We start from the raw sequence: 19,713 nt of genomic DNA on the forward strand, positions 1-19,713 counted from the left end.
GGGCTGGGGTTGGAGTGTGGGACTGGGGTGCTGGTTAGAGCCCTGAGGGGTTATGGGGTAGCTGTGAGAGAGTTGTTCGGGGGGCCGTTGGAGGCTGGGGTTTGCTGCAGTGTGTGGGGTGCTGCAGATGTCCTGGGGGTGCTGCAGGAGGGATGGGGGCTGTGATCAGAGGGTGTTCTGGAGGCTGGGTTCGTGGGGGCTAGGACAGTGTAGAGAGTGTTGCAGACATGCTGGAGGGGCCCTGGGGGTGTTGTTGCTAGGATGTCACCACAGGGTGCCCCTGCCCACAGCTGGGAGTGGGGGCGATCCTCTCTGCAATTTCCCAAGGAAGCCAGGGTGTACCCTCAGATGTGGGTGGGAGGCAGCACTTTTGAGCTTCCTTGTATCCCACCTCACAGCTGGTTTACGTCAGCCAGGCCCACCTCGGTGCAGGGGAAATTAAGCTCTTGAGGAATACCCTGTCTTGGCCTGTTTGGGACTGGCCTTTCATGGCAACTGCATTGATAGGAGACCCCCAGTGTTTGAGAGTCAGTGCCTGAAGGTGCGGGCACCCATCCAGTTGAGGTGGCAGTGCCAGAAGGTCAAGCTGTTGCGGCAAAAGATGGGTGCGGGTGCTTTTAGTGACTCTATCCCTTCTTGCTTCTTTCCCTCCTGACCCAGTGGCTGGAAATAGGAGAGGGGGATTTTGGAGATAGTGGAGGAGCAGCAGCTCCTGCAAATATGTCCCAGTGCTGTCTCCCTTCATACACGAGCACCTGGCACAGTCCAGCCTGGTCCATCTCTCCCACAGCAGCTGCCAAGCTGGGACAGGCGCCTGGTCCCCAGTGCCAGGCTGGGGACGCGCGTTACCGCTGACACAGGCGGAAGGGTTGCCCGGGCATGAGTCACCAGTGCCGCAGCAACGAGTTGTGTCTGGTCTCAGACTGGACAAGAAGCTGCTACCACAGGGTCAGTGGGTGGGGGACAGAGAGGTCTGCTGGGGAAATGGAGGTGCTGAGGTTGGCCTCGGCTCTTCCTGCAGTGGCCGTGGACACGACGCTGTGTGTGGAGTGGAAGGAGGTGAAGGCACTGTCACCCCTGAGTGTTGCCCGCCCGCTGCCCCGGCTGGTGCGCCAGGCCTCCTTCGACAGCCAGGACTTCCTCCAGGTACCACCGAGCCCAGCCATGCCCGACTGAGGTAGCCATGTGCTGGTACCCCATGGCGGGGCACCCGTCCTGACCATGGCCCTGCCAGCTCTCAGTGGCTCGGGGCTGCTCTGACGTCAGCCATGAGCCGGGCTGTATCCTGGGAGAAATCAGTCCACGGTGCCTCGTTGCCATGGCAATGCAATTTGTTGCGCGCCTCCAAATCCCACATCACTTCCCCCGTGGCCATGGGCTCAGGGCCTGGCATGGCTGGGATAGCAATGGGGCCATACAACAGGATGTCCTGGCATGGTGTGGGCTGCCAGGGAGTAGGTGCTGGGGAGCCAGGGTGTGGTGGCCTTGCACGTGTGCGTGTGCGTGCATAAGCTGGGGAGGGCACACATGTGTGTGACACCATCTAGCACGGGGCACGTACACAAGTGAGCACACACAAGCGTGCAGGTGCACGTGTGTGCAAAGTGGAGTTCAGGTGTGTGTGAGTGTGCAGGTGTGTGTCTATGGTCAGCTTGTGTATTTGAGTGCCTGCCTGTGTGTGTGGGCACGTGTGGTGACCTGAGCAGGCATGTGCAGGTGTGTACACGGCGTCAGCATACTGGCACTGTGGGAGTGTGCCCTGCTGTGCCCACCGCTCTGCACACATGTATGCCTGTAATGTGTGTGTGCACAAACACCCCAGGCCCCCTGGGGTAGGCCTCAAGCAGGGCCAAGCCCTCTTCTGGAGCATGGGGCTCCCAGAAGGGGAATGATGCTAGGGCTGTGACCATGCTGCCACTCTGGCAGGTCAATGTTGAGGACACTGTCGAGATGCTGCCCAAGTCACGGCGCGCGCTGACCATCCAGGAGATCGCTGCCCTGGCCCGCTCCTCGCTGCACGGTAACTGTTCACCCAGGGACTCATCTGGGAAAGGGGGCTGTCCTGAGGTGAGGAGTCTGGGCCTCTTGTGGGGGGCCTGGGTGTCACCTGTCTGGAGTTTTGAGGGAGCCCAGGGGTTACTGGTGGCACTCAAGAGGAGGACATAAGGGTGCCAGATCCCATGGACTGGAGGTAGGGAGTGCTGGGTCCCAGGGTTATGGGCTCTGTGGTGGGAACTTAGGGTGCCTCAGAGCACGCTGACGTTGGGGCACATCCCATAGGCATCTCACAGGTGGTGAAGGAGCACGTGACAAAGCCAACGGCCATGGCACAGGGCCGTGTCGCCCACCTCATTGAGTGGAAGGGCTGGTGTAAGCCAGTGGAGTCACCTTCTGCCCTGGAGAGCGCCTTCAGCTCCTACTGCCACCTGAGCGAGGGCGAGCAGGAGGCGCGATTCGCTGCCGGTAGGCACCGTGGGCACGGCTGGACGGCATGGTCCCCACTGCAGCCCAGGGCAGGGGTGGTGGGGTGGGCTGTCCCCATCCGTCCATCCATCCATCCATCCATCCATCCATCCATCCATCCATCCATCCATCCATCCCTTGGCACTATGGACAGAGAGGTGCCAGGGCAGTGGGATTTTGGGAGTGCCTCCCTGTATGTGTTCAATGCGTGCCTGTCCTGTGCCAGGTGTGGCGGAGCAGTTTGCCATCGCTGAGGCCAAGCTGCGAGCCTGGTCCTCAGTGGATGGGGACGACTCCAATGATGAGTCCTACGATGAGGACTTCATGCCCTCCACGGAGAGCTCCCAGCCCACCGGTAAGTGCCGTGGGGAGTGGGCAAGTTGTCTCATTGCTGGTGTGGGTTTCCCACCACTGTGGGTTAAAGGAACGGGATGCTCGCTGCCTGGCCCATTCCCCAGCCTGGCCATTCCCATACAGGGCAGTGCCCCTGCCTGGCACCGTGGCAAACAGCGCCTGAGCCAGGGATGGGGAAGCCCTTAAATGCAACACCTCTGTGGTTTTGCTTTTCCTTTGCTGGTGACCAGTGCCATGCATGCAGCAATTTGTGGGCAAAGCAGGTACGGGACTGCTCCCAACCTGTGAGGCACAGGGCAGGGTGCAGCTGCCATCCCTGGTGCCCTCAGCCCTGGACTGACCCAGACATCCTGGTTTTCCACAGAGCTGACAGGCACGATGCCCGCCAGCGCGCTGCTGCGAGATCTGCTGCAGGGCCACCTGTGCCAACTGGGCGTGCGGCATGGCTCCTGTGAGCCCGAGAGCGACTCCTCGCACACCCTCTCCCCCGAGACTCTCTGCTCCAGCCTCTGCAGCCTGGAGATGGTGTCCCCCTCTGAACTCACTGCCAAACTGCTGGGCTCCCTGGGGGGCGAGGACCTGCTGCTGCCCAAGCTGCCGCCCCCAGCCAGCCAAAGTGCCTTGCGGGGCCTGGCACGGCTCCGGTGCCAGGACTCCCTCTACTCCGTGTCCTACGCCGAAGCCTGTCTCTCACCCACGGAGGACGAGGTGGTGCTGAGCAAGGACTTCCCACTCCGCCGGAAAATCTCTGACGTCGCCTCCTCTGGGGTGGCATCGCTGGAGGAGGAGGAGGCTGAAGAGCCCTGATGCCTCCTGGGGTGCCCTGCCTCTCCTGGTGGGGGTCCAGGTCCCCTGCTGAAGCCCTCTGGCCAGACCCCATGCTGGGTGAGGGACAAGCCCTGCCACTGCTCCCCCTCGCTATCTGGGTGCAGGAGGGGTCCGGGGGCCACTGCAGCCCCCCCAGCCAGTGTGCCCCCACTGTGCCCCGGCCCTGCTTGGCCACATCGTTGCCCTCCTGGATTTTTGCATGAGAGCAGGGAAGGGGCGCAGGGAAGGGCTTGGGGGGGTCTGTCCTCTGCCCTGATGCCCAGATGTGCCCCCAAAAACTGACAAGACTAAATAAGTGGGGCTGGTTGATCGCATGTTCTCCCCCAACCCACCCTGGGCTCCCCTTTTGGGCACAGTTCCCTCTCCCCCAATGGCATGGCTGAAACTCTCCAATCATCCTGTGGTGCCTCCACCACCCCAAGCCAGGGTGGTGGTGGGGGTTTTGGTGTGGGAAGGGCTTTTCTCCTCTCTCCCTGGCCATCTTTCATTGGACCGAGTTTAAAACTGTGAACTGCTGCCTTGGAGCATGGAGCTGCTGGAGGGGTGCTGTGGGGGTGCCAGGGGTGCTGGGGGGCTGTGGATGTGCTGCGGTGCTGGGACTTTCTATACTTTTGTACGTGCATGGGGCTGACACAGGAAGATGGCAGGACCAGGTGGGTGCAGGCCCCCAGGCTGGGGGCTTTGGGCCACCAGGAGAGCAGCCCCAGTCCAGCCCTGTGGCAAGGGGGTCAGCCCAGCCAGGGGTCCCCTAGTCTGCTGTGTGGCAATGCAGGGTGGAGAGAGGGGGTAGGATGTGGGACCAATGTTCCTGTCCACAAGTCACCCCTGGCAGGGAACCAAGTGCCTACATGAAGGGCGACCAGCCCCCCCCACGTCCTGGCTGGGGGTGGCACCCCCCCCTCGGGGAACCCCCCAAGCCCACGTGAGGGGTTCCAGGCACGTCGTTTGGGGGAGGAATGCCAGTTTTTGCCAACGCTTGCGCACCCCTTCCTGCATGGCACGTGTTCTCGTGGGGCCACTCTCCCCCTGCATGCTGCTCCTCACCCAGCCCAGTCACTGTCCCCTATCCCCATGTCCCGGGATGCACCCTAGCACCTCTGCTCCCCTGCATCCCCCAGCACCCCCATTGACCCCTGCCGGGCACAGCTCCTTTTCTCCCTCCCTGCCATGGGCTGCCCGGTGTGGGGCTGGTCCTCCCTGCCCTGCATCACCGAGGGGCTGCAGGGTCCAGCAGGCCCGACACCATGCTGATGGCTCCCTGCCACCCGCTTCCGCTCGCTCCCGGGGGCAGTGGATGCTCCCCACAGTACTGGGATGGGCCGGGGGGTGCAGGCTGCCTGTGGATGGGTGGGGGGCTTTGCTCTGTGTGTGTGTGTGCATGTGCACACCTGGGAGCGCATGGGCATGTGCACGCCTGTGCATATCCGTGGGAGCTGCCTGAGCCCCCCCGCCCCGCTGTGGCGGTACCTGTGGAGTATCCGTGGGGTGCCCACACCATGGCACCCCCTCCTCCATCCTGCCAGGTCTTGAATAAAGTCAATTGTGCGAGCACTGCGCCGGGTACCTCTTCTTGCATGTGCGGGGCACCTCCTCCCCAGGGGGCTGGGGGGTGGCAGGCCGTCCATGGCAGGGATGCATCCCCTTCTGCGGCCCCACAGGGTGACGGAGGCCTCGTCCCTTATCTCGCATTCCTACAGACAGGGTGCCTAATTATGGGCATCTAGCGGTGGTGGCGGGCGGGCGGCTGGACCCTCCCCACGGCAGGGCCTTGGGGGGGCGAGGGCAGCAGGCACCATGGCATCGCTCAGCTCAGCCTCCACGTACCGCGCCGAGCTCCTCAGCGCCTACGGGCAGGGGCACAGCGAGCCCCGCTTCGAGGGCGACCGGCGGCACGGACCCTCTGGGGCACGGGGACAGGAGGCGTTTGGGTACCCAGGTACCGGGTGTGGAGGGTGGGGGAGCCCTAGGGAGCGGCGGCCCTGCTACCCTGGGGATGCCCCCCGGGGTTATCTAGCTCACCTGTGCCTGGGGCTAGCGTACGACCCTCCCCTCAGCTTGGGAGGGATCAGAAAGGAGCCCTGACTGCCCCCTGGGTACCCCATGGCTCTCTGGTCTGTCCTCCAGCTTTTACTCCCCGAGTGCTTTTGTACACCTGCTAACTCCAGCGTTCCTGCTGTCCCCAGGACCACCACGCTGTCTCCTCCCCCTCCTCAGACCCTTTTGATCCTCCTTTTGTCCCCAGAACCCCCTACAGCTTTTCCTCCCCAATCCAGACCATCCCAGCTGCCCTTATGTCCTCAGTTCCCCTGTCCTCACACCCTTTGATGTCACCTGCTAGGCCCCCACTTCTTGTACAGCCCCAGTAACTCCAGTGTCCTCTTCCCCCCCAGCTCACCCTCCCCTGACTCTCGTGGTCATCCCCAGTGTCTTCACCCTCCTGTGCCTCAGGTTGTCTAGTGCCCCTGGAATCTCCCAGGCTCTCAGGTGCCTCCAGGCCCCCAGTACCCCCTGCAATTCCCCAGCACCTTCAATGTCCCCAAACTCCCACTGCCACCTGCTAGCCCCAGCCCTCCTAGTGTCACCAGACTCTCCCACACCTCCCAGTCCTCCAGCCCCTGGGCACTGTGGCCCCATGCCCAGCAGCCCTCCAATGCCCACAGAGTCCCCAGGTGCCATGTACCCCTGCAGCCTGGGCACCTGGGTGCGTGCCCAGGGTGACACCTACCAAGTGGTGGCCGACGTCAGCCAGTTTGAGCCCCCTGACATTGTGGTGACCACCTCCAACTGCCATGTCACCATCCAGGCAGAAAAGGTGAGGAACCCGAGGGGGCAGCATCCCCCTCAGCTGTGGCACAGTGTGGGTCCTGTCCCATGACACCCCCTCCTGCAGGTGGTGGGGACAGGGTGGCAACTGGGAATAGCCCTTGCTAGCACTGGGGTAAATGGGATCTGTGCCCCAATGATGGGATAATAGGTCCTGCTCATTCCTGTTCTGTACTGGCATAACTGGGAACTGTCCTCACTGAGAATGGGACAACTGGGAACTCCTGCTCCATTGCCTTCTCTGCTGGAGGTGGCAAGTGGGAACAGTCCCTGCTGGCACTGGAGTAGCTGGAATTTACCCCACAAGCCAAGACTTGGGCAGCAGAGGCCTGCTTCCTGCTAGCAATGGGGTAACTGGGAATTGCCCTGGAGTCACTGGGATCTTCCCTACTGAACCCCCTGCTGGAGCCAGGGTGACTGGGAGTTGCCCCATTAGAAGCACTGGGGTAACTGGGAATGTGCTGTGGGCCTCACCATGCCACACTGAGTTCCACTGCACCGGTGCTGCTTCCCCACAGGTGGCTGCGGATGGCACTGTCTGTGACACCTTCACGCACAAGTGCCAGCTGCCCGAAGACACGGACCCACTGTCGGTGAGCTGCACCCTCACCGAGGCTGGCACGCTGGTCATTACTGTCCAGCGCCGCGCCACTGCTGCAGGGCAGCCCCCACAGCTGCTGTACTGCAGTGAGGCCATGCTGTGAGCGGCTCTGGGTGACAAAAGCCTCCTTGCCTGGAGTGATACCAAGCCCAGCACTGTGGTGAAGCTCAGCTGGTGCCCACTGGCTGTGCTCCTCTCCACCTTCAGCCCCATAGTGCTTCAGGTCTGTTTATAAAGTCCTTTTATTAAATTAATATAAAAATCTCTGTATTTACATGGGAAGAGGTGCATGGCAGAGAGGCAGCAGGACCCTCTCTTCCCAGCCATGAGGTGCTGAGCACAGGAGGCAATGCCCACCCATGTTCCCGTGGACACCCCAACCTGATGCCCCTCTCTGCCCCTGCCACCCCAAGAAGGGACATTGTGGTGCTCATGGAAGGTGTGAGGGCAGTGGCCATTCTGGGGGCACCAGGGGCTCGGGGGTACAGAGGTAGCAAAGTGGGAAGCCCCAAGAGCTGGCAGGTAGTTGGGGAGTAGGGGCTGGCTGGGGGACATTTGGCTGGTCCCCAGCCCAGCAAGGGGGCAGAGGCACTGGACTGACAGTGCCCACTCCTGTGCTGAGCCTGGCATCAGTGGGCTCAGGGTGGGCATCCCCCAGCACCAGCCAGGGAGCCCTTGTGGCTTATGGGGACACGGTGGGGGTGGATCTCAAGGGTCTCACTGGCCCCTGGGGGTGTCGTCATCATCATCGCCCCCAGGACCAGCCTCGCGGGGCATGTGGTGGTGCTGGTGGCGATCCCAGAGCTGGCGCAGGGCGGTGGTGTCGGCCTCAGTGGTGCTGGCGGTGCTGTCACGGAAGCTGGCGAGTGGCGGGCGCACCTTCACCCCCTTGCCCGTCAGCGAGCCCTCGATAGCCTTGCGGAGCTGCGGGGACCCCAAACCCATGGGCAAACAGCTCCAGGTGCTGCTCTGTGCCCCTCCAGCCTCCCTGTCCCCTGCTCACCTCCTTGAGGGACACCATGCCCACCAGCCGCCCAATGCTGGTGACGAATGCATGGTCCAGGCCCAACAGAGAGAAGATGGTGTGGGTCTGCAGGAAGAGGGGGCTGTAATGAGGATCTGAGGGTTGTGGGTGGGGGCCTGGGGTGGGGTGTGGGCTCACCTTGTGCAGCGAGGTGTGCTCCACCAGCTGGAAGGGTGCAGGGTCGATCTTGGCACTGCTGAAGTCCACCAGCTGGTCCAGTTGCTGTTCTTCCCACTCCAGGATCTGGGGAAGTGCCATTGGTCAGGGTAAGGGACATGGCATCCCCACAAGTGCCAGCAAGGGCCCTCCCATCCTCCTTACGCCCAGTCTTATGGAGAAATCCTACCTCCCCATGCCCACCCCATGTTCTGGCACCCCTTTGGGATGTCTGGGATCCCTCTGAGCAGAAGGGTCCTGCCTGTCTCTGCCCAACCCCTCACCTCTGCTGGGGTCATCTTGTCACCCAGAATCATCTCCTCCTGCAAGAGAGGTGTGTTGGAGCAGCCATGAGGGTGGCAGGCGGTGCAGCCGCATCGGGCTGCAGGCAGGGCGCAGCAAGGGTGCAGCAAGGGTGCAGGCAACACATGGGCAGGTCAAGTAGCATGATTGGTTGACAGGACATTTGGTCACACCCTGATTGGCCACAGTTGGACAAGCCAAGCTTGTGATTGGCAGAGAGAATGCAAGGTGTGCCATGATTGGCTGAGCAAAGTGGGGTAGATCCTGTGGTTGTGATGGCTGGGAAGCTCCATGTCCCAATTCCTGGCAAAGTTTGGGATGGGGAAGATGCACACAGGATTGGTTGGAGGGAATCGTAACTGTCCAAGAGGGACTGCACAGATATAGACCCAATGTGATTGGCCAAGCAGAATCTTGCAAGGCCCCTGATTGGTTCATAGAACTCCTGCCAGGCTCTGATTGGCTGGAAGGAGCTGTGCCCAGGCTGCGATTGGCTGCAGCTTACCACAATGGAAATGCGGACGCGTTTGGCCTTGTGATGGGCTGTGCCCTGAGCCTGGCCCGTGGGAGATACAGCAGTTAGGGGATGGGATGGGATGGGATGGGATGGGACGGGACGGGACGGGACGGGACGGGACGGGACGGGACAGGACGGGATGGGATGGGATTTAGATGGCATGGCATGGGTAGAAATGGGATGGGGTGGGATGGGATAGAAAATTATGGAAAGGGATGGGAAGGGACATTCCAGGTAGGGTTCAACAGGCAGGGTTGAACAGGGATGAAAGGGATGTGAAAAGAACAGGCAGGGCTGGCCAGGGCCAGGAAAGGCCATTCAGGGATGAGAAGGGATGGGCAGGGCCAGGCTCTCACCTCGGTCGGCTCTGTAGCAGCGTTGGCACAGAAGAGGTTCTTGAGGGCAATGCCACTGTGGTCAGCGCTGCCAGCTGTGGGTGGAGAGGGGGTGTCAGTGGTGGGGACACAGGGGGACCAGGGGGCCGCATGCAGACTCACCTGGGGGGCTGTCGGCTGGGCTGCTGGGCACCCGCTTCAGTGCCGGCTTCAGGGGCTTGCGGAGTGCGGGGCGGGCAGGAGTGCCCGAGGAGGTCTCTGTGCTGATCTGTGGGGGATGGGGTGGTAGGGTGACAGTGGTGGGGGGCACTCTGACCAGGCATCCCCCAGGACGGTTGCACCCCTCACCTGGAAGCGGATGCTGGAATCAGAGAGCCGGTGCCCATCCTCGGACAGCACCTTCTGCCGCAGTGCCAGGAGCCGGCGCTGGGGACTGAGCTGGCTGCTGAGCAGGGCCCCCACCTGTGTCCGCTCAATGGAGCCCAGCAGGATCATGGACTCTGCCAGACACAGCAAGGGACCACACTGACCTCCTGATGTTCCCTCTGCCACCCACCCCCTATCCTGGCACGCTCCATGGCTGCTGTGGATGCTGGCAGAGCCCCTGCCTGTGTCTCACCAGCTGACTCAACCAGTGGCAGGTTCTTCATCTTGGTGCTGTGCAGGACCTGCTGCAGGTCCCGGTACTTGCAGTTGAGGGTGACGTAGCGGATATCCCGCACCATGATGTCCTCCACCCGCACGTTGTATTTCCTGCCCAGGGATAAGAACAGTGGCCTCAGAGTAATGCCACCCCCTCCCCTTGTGCCTGGTGAGGGGTTTGGGGATGGGACAGGGGACACAGACTCACTCGTGGTGGCCCCAGCCCAGCTCAGGGAGGTAGGGAAGCTTTTTGATACGGATGATGCTGTCGTAGAGGGAGGGCTGGAGGCTCTGGGCGACAGCATTGGCCAGGATGACAGCGATCATGACAGGCAGGATGTGCGAGATCTGCCCCGTCAGCTCGAAGACGATGACGGCCGTGGACACCGTGTGGGTGACAGCACCCGACAGTGCGGCTGCCCCTGCGGGCACCGCCAGGAGACGGGGCAGGGGTGTCAGGTATTGCCACCAGGCTAGGTCCCTACCCGGGGTTCCCCCCTCCAGGGCATCCACCACATCTGGGGCCCTTCACCCCCAGTGGTGATATCACTCCCAGTTCCAGGGATCATCACCTCCGTTGTGGGGCAGCATCTCCAAATGATGCCCACCATGGTGTCCCCATTCCAGCTCGGTGCTTACCCACCACGGCGTAGCCCCCCGGCACGATGCGGTAAATGTTGCTGTCAGTGTGGATGCCATCAGGGAACCAGGCTGCCATGCTTTCCCCCACCAGGCGCCCAAAGGCTGCCCCTGCAGGCAAAGAGTGGCTGGGAATGGGCACAGGGCCTCACACCCCTGCCTGGTGCTGCCAGGGAAGGGGACATCTGGAGGCACCCATAGGTGCCCAGTGTGGGCTGAGAGGTGGCTCCCTCCTCCCACTGTGCTCACACAACGTGCAGGATCTCACCAATGACGAAGACGGGCATGAAGGCTCCACAGGGCACTGGGATGGTAGTGGCCAAAGCTGACATCCAGAACTGTGGGGAAGACACCCATTAGTTGCCTTCCCTGACCCAGCCCTGCCTCCTGCCCATGCTGTGACCCCCAGCTGGGTGCTGTGGAGCAGCACGTGGGCACCACACCCTGCAATGGGGCATGGGTTCCTCCCAGGGGCACTCTGCCAGCACCTCCCTGGTGGCACCTAGGAGCAAGCAGCCAGAACCTCCCTGGTGGCACACTGGTGGCTCCCAGCCAAGATCTCTTTGATGGCATGCCAGCACCACCCAGCAAACACCTTGGTGAACTCCTGGAGCAGCCACCCAGTGCCTTCTGGTGCCACCTTTCTGGTAACAATATGGCACCTCCCTGATGGCAACCAGAAAATCTTCTCCATAACCTCCTGGTGGTATCTTGGGAATGACAGGGGAATTAGGCACCCACCTTCATGAGGATGAAGACAACAAGTGTGACGAAGACGTTGGAGCGGGGATGGCGCCAGGCCTCCAGGATGCCCAAGTATTCGAACTCATCACTAATTCCCTGCTTGGCCCATGTTTGGTTGTCAAAGAGTGTCACCAAGGTGTCCTTCTGGGTGAGCTGTTGATGGCCAGGGGTCAGCTGGGGCTTGTGGAGGCCCTGGGGTAGGGACTGGTGTGCCACCCCAATGGCAGGTACCTGGCCAGCCATGAACTGCCCAAAGCCGGGTGGGAAGGTCAGCGTGGAGATGATCAGCGTCACCAGGGCAGGGAAGAGCAGGCGCCTGGCAGGGCAGCACAGGGCAAGGGGTGATTTTGGTGCAGTCCCAGCTCCACCACCCTGCTGCTGGGGACTGCTGAGCACCTACTTCTTCATGAGGAAGCGGTTGATGGTCTTCTGGCGGCGCATGAACTGCACAATCTTGCGGTTGAGGTAGACAAAGAGTGCGCCCCCGAAGCCGCTGGCGATCCTGGGCAGAGCCAAGGGAAGAGGTGTCCTGCTGCCACCACCAGCACCACCAGTGCTGCCACTGCCACCCCTGGGGCCACAGGATGGGTGCTGGGATGGTCACACTCACCCGATGACGGCAAAGGCAGGCAGCTCCTGCAGGTCGAAGGGGAAGTCGAGGCGGAAGCGGGTTTTGAACAGTGCCGTGATTGTCTCTGGGGGATGGTGGGGGTCAGTAGGGCTGGGCAGGGGACCCCTGTGCCCTCACCCTGCCTGAGGTACCTTCATCCTTGTTCCAGACAGCAAGGACACGGAAGATGAAGGCACTGAAGGTGGCAGCGAAGAAGCCGCGCCAGTAGTTGCGGACGGCAAAGAAGGTGGAGGTGACCTCGATGCTGAACAGGACGCCTGGCATTGGGGGAAAGTGCACAAGGGAGGTGGAGAAACCTAGGCAGGCCCCCGGTGCCTGGCATGCTTCCCACCCTGAGTCCACACTCGTGCACAGCCCATGGAGGTCTGGCTGCCCCATGGACACACTACAGGGTGATTCAAGGGCTTCCCTGGCAAAGCACGTGGCTGGTGCCAGCTGGGCACAAGGGACACAGCACAGCGGGCCAAGCATGAGTCTGCATGAGTGAGAGGGTAGCACAGGGATGAGGGGTGCCACTGGGATGGAGTGGGGTGCACACAGATAGACAGACAGACAGATAGGGCAGCAGGCAAAGGGCAAGGAAAGAGTCAGACACATCACCAACCTACGGGCAGGGCTCAGCGGGACTGGAGCGGGGAGCTCCCTGGAGCGCAGGGCGGCAAGGGAGAGGACAAGAGCAGACATTACACATCTGGGAGGATGGAGCCTGCTCCTCCCTTCCTCCTCCCTGCTGAGCAGCACTGCCCTCTCCCATGCCAGCTGTCCTGGGGGTCCTGCTTGCCTCTCCAGGTGGAACCTGCTGCCTGGGCGGGAGGTGTAGGGGGTGTGGGGAGGCCCGGGGTGACCCTACCTCCGATGGGGGCGGCGAAGCAGCAGCCAACACCAACAGCGCAGGCAGCTGCCAGCATTTCAATGTTTCTTGCCTCATTCTGTGAGGGAGACAGGAGTGAGTGGGCACTGCCCCCCCAACCCTAGGCACTGCCAAACCTGCTGGTGGGCAGAGGTTGATCCTCCTGGGGCCAGCCTGCCCCTGCTCACCTCATAGAAGCCCCCAAAGAGGGAGAGGAAGCGGCTGAGCAGGGCTGCGCACATGCTGGCGATGTGGACAAACGGACCCTGAGAGAACAATAGGGGACTGAGGACATTGCCCTCAGTGTCACTCCCTGGCCCCCTGCTCGCCCTGCCCCAGCACTGCCCTCACCTCCTTGCCCAGGGGCATGCCACTGCCCAGGGCACATGTCAGTCCGATCACCTTGGCCACAAAAGTCTTGAGGGTGAGGTACTCCTTCAGCACAACACCCCGCAGGATTGTCTTCATCTCAGGGATCCCAGAGCCTGGTGACATGGGGACAGCCTTGACCAATAGCCATGAAGTGGGACACTGCCCCATGGCTCTGGGGAGTAACCCTTGAATCTCTGCCACACCCCACTGCCACAAGAAGATCCCAGCGACATCTCTTCCCACCTTACAATTTGCAAGAACAGCCCCATGATGATGTAGGCACAGCTCAACCCATAGCCCCATGGGGACCCCAATCTCATAGCCCCCATGAGACCCTCTGAAGATCAGGTCTTAGCCCTAGCCTCATAGCCCAGGAGGATATCCACCCATTAACTCACAGGAGACTCTCTGAAGGCCTCTCTCTCACAGGCCTTAGGAGATCCCCAACCCCATAGCTCAGGATGATATCCAAATCACAGTCCCCAGCAGACCCTCTGAAGACCAGCCCAAATCCCTAGAAAGACTCCCAGGACCTCCAGGAAGACACCCAGGCAGCTCCCAGCGCACAACCCCCAGGGATTGGACACCCTGTTTAGGGTGCAGGCAGACCCTCAATGCCCTACCCACGGCCTGGGGGGCAAGGATCTGGGTGAAGCCAGCTGAGAAGGTGATGAGCACAGTGGGGTAGGTGACCCAGGCCATGTACTGCAGCAGCACGTTGGTGTCCAGGCCCCCGTACATCCACTTCTGAGCTGTGGGAACAGCCGGCCAGATGGGTGGTGGGTGGCAGGGCACATGGCATGTCCCTGGGGCATGGCCACTCTGCCCTGCCATGGCCCCAGGAACCCACTGATACCCGCTTACCTTGGAGGCACGTGGCAATGGCGAAATCCATGGCCCAGCTGACCAGTGCCATGACCAGTCCCAGCAGTATGAGGAAGACCCAGTCCTCGCCCACCTTGGAGATGAGGAACCGCTGGCACTGCAAGGCGCAGACTGTGGACACAAGGGCGGGTTCAAGGCTGGATGCCCCAGGGATGGGCACACTGAGGTGGCAGAGCCAGGCTGGCAGCAACAGAAAGGCTCACAACCAGCAGCATTGACCCAGCTGGTACTGTCTGGTTCTGGAGCACTGCTATGTGTCCAGCTGTCACAGCCAGCTGACTGCTCAGTCACACACGGCACCACTGGGCATGCACCTCCCACCAGCACAGCCTCCCTGGCATGGCCCCAGGTAGAGGGGCTGGGGCCCCCCAGTCCCTGCAGCGCGCCCGGCTATTTCAGGCCATTGTGTCCCTGCTGCCCGGCGGGCAAGGTGGCATTGTCCTCGGCGCCGGTGTCCCATGACAGCCACAGAAATTCTACCCGCACCACCGTGGTGGGATGGGCAGCCGTGTCCAGACTGTGCCATCGTGGGGCTGTGCCCACCCGTGACTCTTACCACGACAGGGGGCACAGCGGCCCTGGGTGTACTCCAGCAGCTCGGAGGGGCGGCGGGGCCGGGGCGTGTCCCCCTCCTGCAGCCGCAGCCGGGCTGCCTCATCCTTGGCGAAGGTGCCCAAGTCCTGCGTGTAACGCCCATACATCTGGGGGAGAAGGAGCAGGCAGCGGTGTCAGGGCAGCTGGTACCCCAACCCCTGCACCCAAGTGGGGAAACTGAGTCAGGGGAGCAGTTGGCATACTGGCATGGCCTGCCAGGTGAGGGAATAGGCATGGCATCCCGAGGCAAAGGTGTGGAGGCCCCTGTGGGAGTGCCCGGCTGCCCTCCAGGGCGTGGGAAGAAGCCAGGCAGATAAGGCAAGTGTGGATCGATGGTGAGTGATTGTTTTGCCCACATGCCCAAAGCAGGCAGCTGAAACGTCAGTACCAGTCTCCAGCCCTGCCCAGGTGCCCCAGGCACCGGACTGGGCTGCTGGAGGGAGGGGAAGGGCCTCCAGTGATGGGAGCATGGCCAGCTTGGCCAGGAGACTCTCTGAGGGCTGGTATTGGGGTTGTGCTGGCACTCTGCAGGCACCACACCCTGACTTTGCTAAGAGCAAGGCTGGGATGCCCCCTCCAAAAGCAGCCTTGGCTGGTCATATGTGACATGAGTTGGCTGGTCTCAGCTGGCAGCAGGGAGGCAAGAGGACAGTGAGGGACAGGATGTACCCCCAGTTCCAGGAGAGGGGGAGCACCACATCAAGCTCAGGGTGGTCCCTGGGCTGTGAAGAGGGGGTTTAGGGATTAAAGGGGTGTGAGTGACTCTGTGCCCACATAGGGATCACCCCCTTTTCCTTGGGTGCCTCCTGCCTGGCTGTGGCACGTGGCCTGGAACCGGCAGGAGGTGGCCCTGGCAGTGCCCCTCATGCTGGCCAGGAGGTCTTTGTGCCCGTCCTTCCCACTGAGCCAGGGGCATTTGTCCCGTGCTGGCGGGCACTGCCAAGGACTCGGTTGCTTGGTTTCCGCCTCACTCCCCCCCGCACGACCTGAATGCCAAGCGCCAGAGGTTGGCCCGGCACAAAGGAAGGCTTCAGGACGGTGGGGGCCCTGCCAGGCTCCCACATCGGGACAACGTGAGCCCCATGCTGATGGCGTGCCCACCCGCCGTGCCGTGCCAGCGCAGCGCGTGGCTGCCCAGCCGGGGCACAGCCGCCCTCCTCCCCGGCACGGCCCGTGCCAGCGCCCGGCAGAGGGGCAGCGCCACGGGTGGGCACCGTGCTCGGCACGTGGGCAGCCCAGCCCCGGCTGCTGGCGGCAGTGCCCACCCTGATGCCCAGGTACCGTTCAGAGCCCCCTGGCCTGCTGGCACATGACAACTCCCTGTGGGGATGTCATGAAGGTGCGCTTCTCACGGGGCAGCACTCCTGCCCAGGTCCCTTTGGTAGAGAGCAGAAAGCAGTCAGAGTGGCGCCGGGTGGATTCCCTGCTGTCTAATACCCGGGTTGTGCCCAGCAGTGGGAGGGAGGGTGGGGAAGTAGGCAGGGAGAAGAGGGTGAACTAAGTTCCATTGCTGACCCTGTCCTAGCATGGATTTTCCCCCAAACTCCTGCTCAGCATGGTCTCAGTGGCTCCTTGCCCTGTGGAAAAGAGCTGGGGGGAAAGGCACGACCACCTTGAGGGGCCAAATCCAGCATCGGCTGCCAGACGACGACCCTGGCCCCGCATGGGGTCTTGATTTCAAAGGCTCCCTTCAGAAAAAGCTTGTTTGCTCTGGAAGATGAAATGGGCCGGCACCCCAGGAGTGCTGTCACTCTGCCAAGCACTTGCCTGCCTGGCCCCACTGCTGACCCACGGCCAGCCCAAACCAAGATGGAAGCACCCCCAGGCTGAATGCCTCCCAAACCAGCTCTGTGTCTACCTCTTGGGGCTGTGCCAGGGGCTGCCACAGTACCCCTCCAGGTGTTGGGGCACACAGTGGGGTGTGCAGTCCCAGGGGCTCCAGCCTGATTGATGGTGGTGGGATTTGCTCTCCCTCTGCCCCACTTTGGAGCCAACCCCACTTGTAACAACAGGGATGCAAGCGAAAGGACCATGCCACCCTGCTGCCACCTGCCACCCTGTGCCACCCAATGCCACCCCTCTGCCCCATGCCACAGCCCCACAAGCAGGACATGGGACCCCCACGGGTGTCCAGTGCTGAGCAGCCACAGCTACTGTGCCCACAGCCCTAGCATGGCTGTGAAGGCCAGCGGTGGGCTCTCTCCTTCCTCCTCCTCCTCCTCCTCTGCTTGGGTTATTTTTCCACAAAGGCCTTTTGAAACACAAACAGCCCCGGGACTCCGGCCTCTGCCGTGAAGCAGCTGAACAATCACAGTGCCGGGCGGGCAGGGAGCGGGCACAGGGGGGGCTGGTGGGGGGCACTCGGGGACACGGGCACGGGCCAAGGCCACTGTGTTGGTCCTGGGCTCGGGCGCTGCAGGCACTGGCTGTGCCACAGCCCCTTGGGCACTGCCAGCCCATGGTGCCTGCAGTGCCTGGGCGATGCTGTGCCTGGGAGGGGAACTGGCATCTGGTGCTGCCGTGTCCCTGTGCCAGCCTGTCCCACAGCACTGAGCTTGCTTGGGAGTGGTGCCCACCTCCTCATGGCCAATACCAGCCAACCTTCCCCCCCAAATTTCCCTTAGGGGAGATATTTAAAGGCAAGGGTTTGTGGGTTCCTCTGGGCTGGCAGCAGGCAGGCAGGGGCCAGGGGGTGTGTGTCACGCTGCCCGTCTTAGCCAGCCTCTAATCACCCTGAGCAGCTCTGCAATGAACAAGGGCAGTTTGTCAAGCTTAATCCCCCCCATGGGGCCCGTTGCTCCCTGCCACAAGAGCCTGGCATGTGGGGGGCACTGAGGCTGATGTGCACCCCAGCACCCTTGGCATGCCATGGGTTCCCACAGACACCTCTTCAGTATGGAGACCCCAGGGTGGGATACCTGGGGAGACCTTTAGGTCTGGGGTCCCAAGACCCATGGCATCCCAGGGCTGTTGAAATCTGGGGAGAGGAAGGGCATGGAGCAGGGACACAGGCCTTTGGACATGGTTGGCATAACCCTGCAGCCTGGCTGTGATGGCCTGTCTGTGGGTACAAGCAGCAAGAGCTGTCCCCGGGCTGCCCAGCTCAGACCAGCCCATGCCAGGCTCCAGCTGGATCCTGACCCTCCTGGCAGGTGCTGGCAGGAGCTAGTGGTGGCTTAGATGCACCGGGGAGGGCTGGGCACGCCTCCTGCCCAACACGTGCCCAGGCAGCTCCCGAAACGCAGGTGTGAGGCTATGGGACAGGAGCCCACACCCAGCCTCACCCAGCATCCCCAGGCACTTCCATGAGCCTCTCTGAGCCCAGAGGCCATGGGGATGGGCACCACGGAGCACTCAGGACGTGGGTGCTATCCTGCCCAAAGAGAAGGAGGGCAAAGTCTGCTGGTGCCGAGCATGGCTGCCCTGATGCCAGCCCAGCCTGCCTCTCCCCTCATGCCTGCCCGCAGGCTCCTCCGCCCCGCGGTGCCCGGCTGGGATGGCCTCTCTGCTCACCCACCGTGACCAGGGCGCCCAGGGGGGCCCGTCCGGAGCTGGCGGCAGGGAGAGGCACGGCCACAGCTCACCCCTGTTCCTGCCCCCGACTGCTCCCTGACTCAGCCCTGCCGGGAAGGAGTGTGGGGTCAATAAGGTCGTGGAGATGACGGCGCAGCCGGGGCTCCCATGGCCAGCTGGTGTCCTGCAGCCACCTGACAGCGGCACAGGGGCAGCTTGGGCTGAGCACCGAGGGGCAGCACCAGAAGAACGGTTTGGGCGCTGGGAAAGGCGAGATGAGGGTACACAGAGCAGCAGTGCCCTGATGCTTCCCCGTGAGCCCATGCTGGGTGGGTAAGGCTCAGCAGGGCCGGCTTCGCGCACAGAAACCGGCTCAGACTCTCTTGGGCAGCCGTGGGCACGACAACTGTGTGGCCACGCAGTCCCTGCTTCCCTGCGCACCTCCCTGGCCCTGCCTGTCCAAATGCCAGGGCAAAGTACCGTCCGCCTTGGGCACCGTCCCAAGCAGAGGCTGGGGAAAAGCACCTTTGCCCGTGATGTTTGAGGGCCGTGGGCAGCGGAGAGCAGCGTAGTGACTGAGGACGCAGCGGGGAAGGAGGACAGCCCAGGACAATCGGACACCCTGGTGCCAGTGGGGAGGCCTCTGAGGAAAAGGAGTTGTAAACATGGGGCTAAGGTTGCAGGCGGGGGAGATACCTTATCTTGGGGGCAGAGGGCCGGGGACACGCCGTGTGGGGGAGAGAAGCGTGCCCGGCTGGCGCCTCTGGGAGCTCCCACAGGGTGGGCATCCCTTCGCAGTGAGGAGGGGTGTTGCCAGGGGCTGGTGAGGTGTGTGCCGAAGTCCTGCCCTGGGGGTGGGGGCTCAGCTAGGCTCCTCCACAGCTGGAGGGGGGGCTGGGGGCGACATCCCAAACAGGAGACAGCACCCCTAACAGGGCGGAGTTCTGCCTCCCTGAGCAGGGCAGCACCCCCAGACCCCCCAAATCCCCGGCTGTTCCATCGCGCCCCGTCGCGTCCTGTGCCACACCGGTGCCCGGTGCCCGCCCGGTGCCCCCGGTACTCACCAGGGTCTGCTCATACTGCAGCGCTCGCTGCGCCTCGCTCTCGGAGGCCATGGTGCCGCCGCTGCCGCCGCTCCGCTCCGCGCCGTCCCGGTGCCGGTGCCGCTGCCGGTGCCCGCGGCGGCCGCGGCTCCTCCCGGACCGCGCGGGGCGGGCCCGGGGCACTGCCCGGGGGAGGGATCGGCCGCGCTCCGCCTCCGGCGGCAGCGCCCGGCACCGGCAGCGCCCGGTACCGGCACCGGCGGCGCTGGGCACCCAGTCCCCGGCTGGGTCAAGGGGAGTCCGGCCGGAAACTCTGTCCTATGGCGGGACCCCGTCCACCGTAGCCTTTGCCCGGGATGGCACCCGTGGGCAACCAGTGGGTGCAGGTGAGGGTAA

The 19,713-nt window shown here is 62.8% G+C and overlaps 3 protein-coding genes across 5 annotated transcripts in view; 2 read left to right on the forward strand and 1 right to left on the reverse strand.

Moving 5' to 3' along the window:
• The window catches only part of FAM131A (family with sequence similarity 131 member A), a 6,111-nt gene extending 912 nt beyond the window's left edge, over positions 1 to 5,199 (forward strand). Inside the window, exons 2-6 of the mRNA XM_015637049.2 lie at positions 1,022 to 1,146; positions 1,927 to 2,020; positions 2,281 to 2,463; positions 2,690 to 2,818; positions 3,182 to 5,199. Coding sequence (XP_015492535.1) covers positions 1,022 to 1,146; positions 1,927 to 2,020; positions 2,281 to 2,463; positions 2,690 to 2,818; positions 3,182 to 3,624 — 974 coding nt within the window. The 3' untranslated portion in view covers positions 3,625 to 5,199. The remainder of the gene's footprint in view (positions 1 to 1,021; positions 1,147 to 1,926; positions 2,021 to 2,280; positions 2,464 to 2,689; positions 2,819 to 3,181) is intronic.
• Positions 5,200 to 5,382: 183 nt separating this feature from the next.
• On the forward strand, positions 5,383 to 7,323 carry LOC107208589 (heat shock protein beta-7-like). The gene is made up of 3 exons (XM_015637087.2): positions 5,383 to 5,581; positions 6,306 to 6,457; positions 6,987 to 7,323. Exons 1-3 carry the CDS (start codon positions 5,440 to 5,442, stop codon positions 7,170 to 7,172), a joined length of 480 nt encoding a protein of 159 aa, XP_015492573.1. The 5' UTR covers positions 5,383 to 5,439; the 3' UTR covers positions 7,173 to 7,323.
• On the reverse strand, positions 7,294 to 19,453 carry CLCN2 (chloride voltage-gated channel 2). 3 transcript variants are annotated; one of them, XM_015638357.2, is made up of 24 exons: positions 19,339 to 19,453; positions 14,724 to 14,868; positions 14,147 to 14,278; positions 13,906 to 14,034; positions 13,262 to 13,395; positions 13,099 to 13,176; positions 12,911 to 12,989; positions 12,192 to 12,317; positions 12,040 to 12,124; positions 11,830 to 11,931; positions 11,661 to 11,745; positions 11,427 to 11,582; positions 10,954 to 11,023; positions 10,686 to 10,796; positions 10,255 to 10,468; positions 10,024 to 10,157; positions 9,753 to 9,904; positions 9,567 to 9,672; positions 9,426 to 9,499; positions 9,058 to 9,108; positions 8,534 to 8,572; positions 8,232 to 8,336; positions 8,073 to 8,159; positions 7,294 to 7,993 (listed from the first exon to the last, which is right to left on the reverse strand). In XM_015638357.2, exons 1-24 carry the CDS (start codon positions 19,387 to 19,389, stop codon positions 7,787 to 7,789), a joined length of 2,652 nt encoding a protein of 883 aa, XP_015493843.1. In that variant the 5' UTR covers positions 19,390 to 19,453; the 3' UTR covers positions 7,294 to 7,786. The 3 variants fall into 3 exon arrangements, with proteins under 3 accessions (XP_015493843.1, XP_015493844.1, XP_033372659.1); XM_015638358.1 differs by lacking the exon at positions 9,058 to 9,108 and having other exon boundaries at positions 19,339 to 19,444; XM_033516768.1 differs by lacking the exons at positions 8,534 to 8,572; positions 9,058 to 9,108.
• Positions 19,454 to 19,713: the final 260 nt, after the last annotated feature.

The sequence above is a fragment of the Parus major genome, chromosome 9, assembly GCF_001522545.3.
Source record: "Parus major isolate Abel chromosome 9, Parus_major1.1, whole genome shotgun sequence".
NCBI classification, from domain to species: Eukaryota; Metazoa; Chordata; class Aves; order Passeriformes; family Paridae; genus Parus; species Parus major.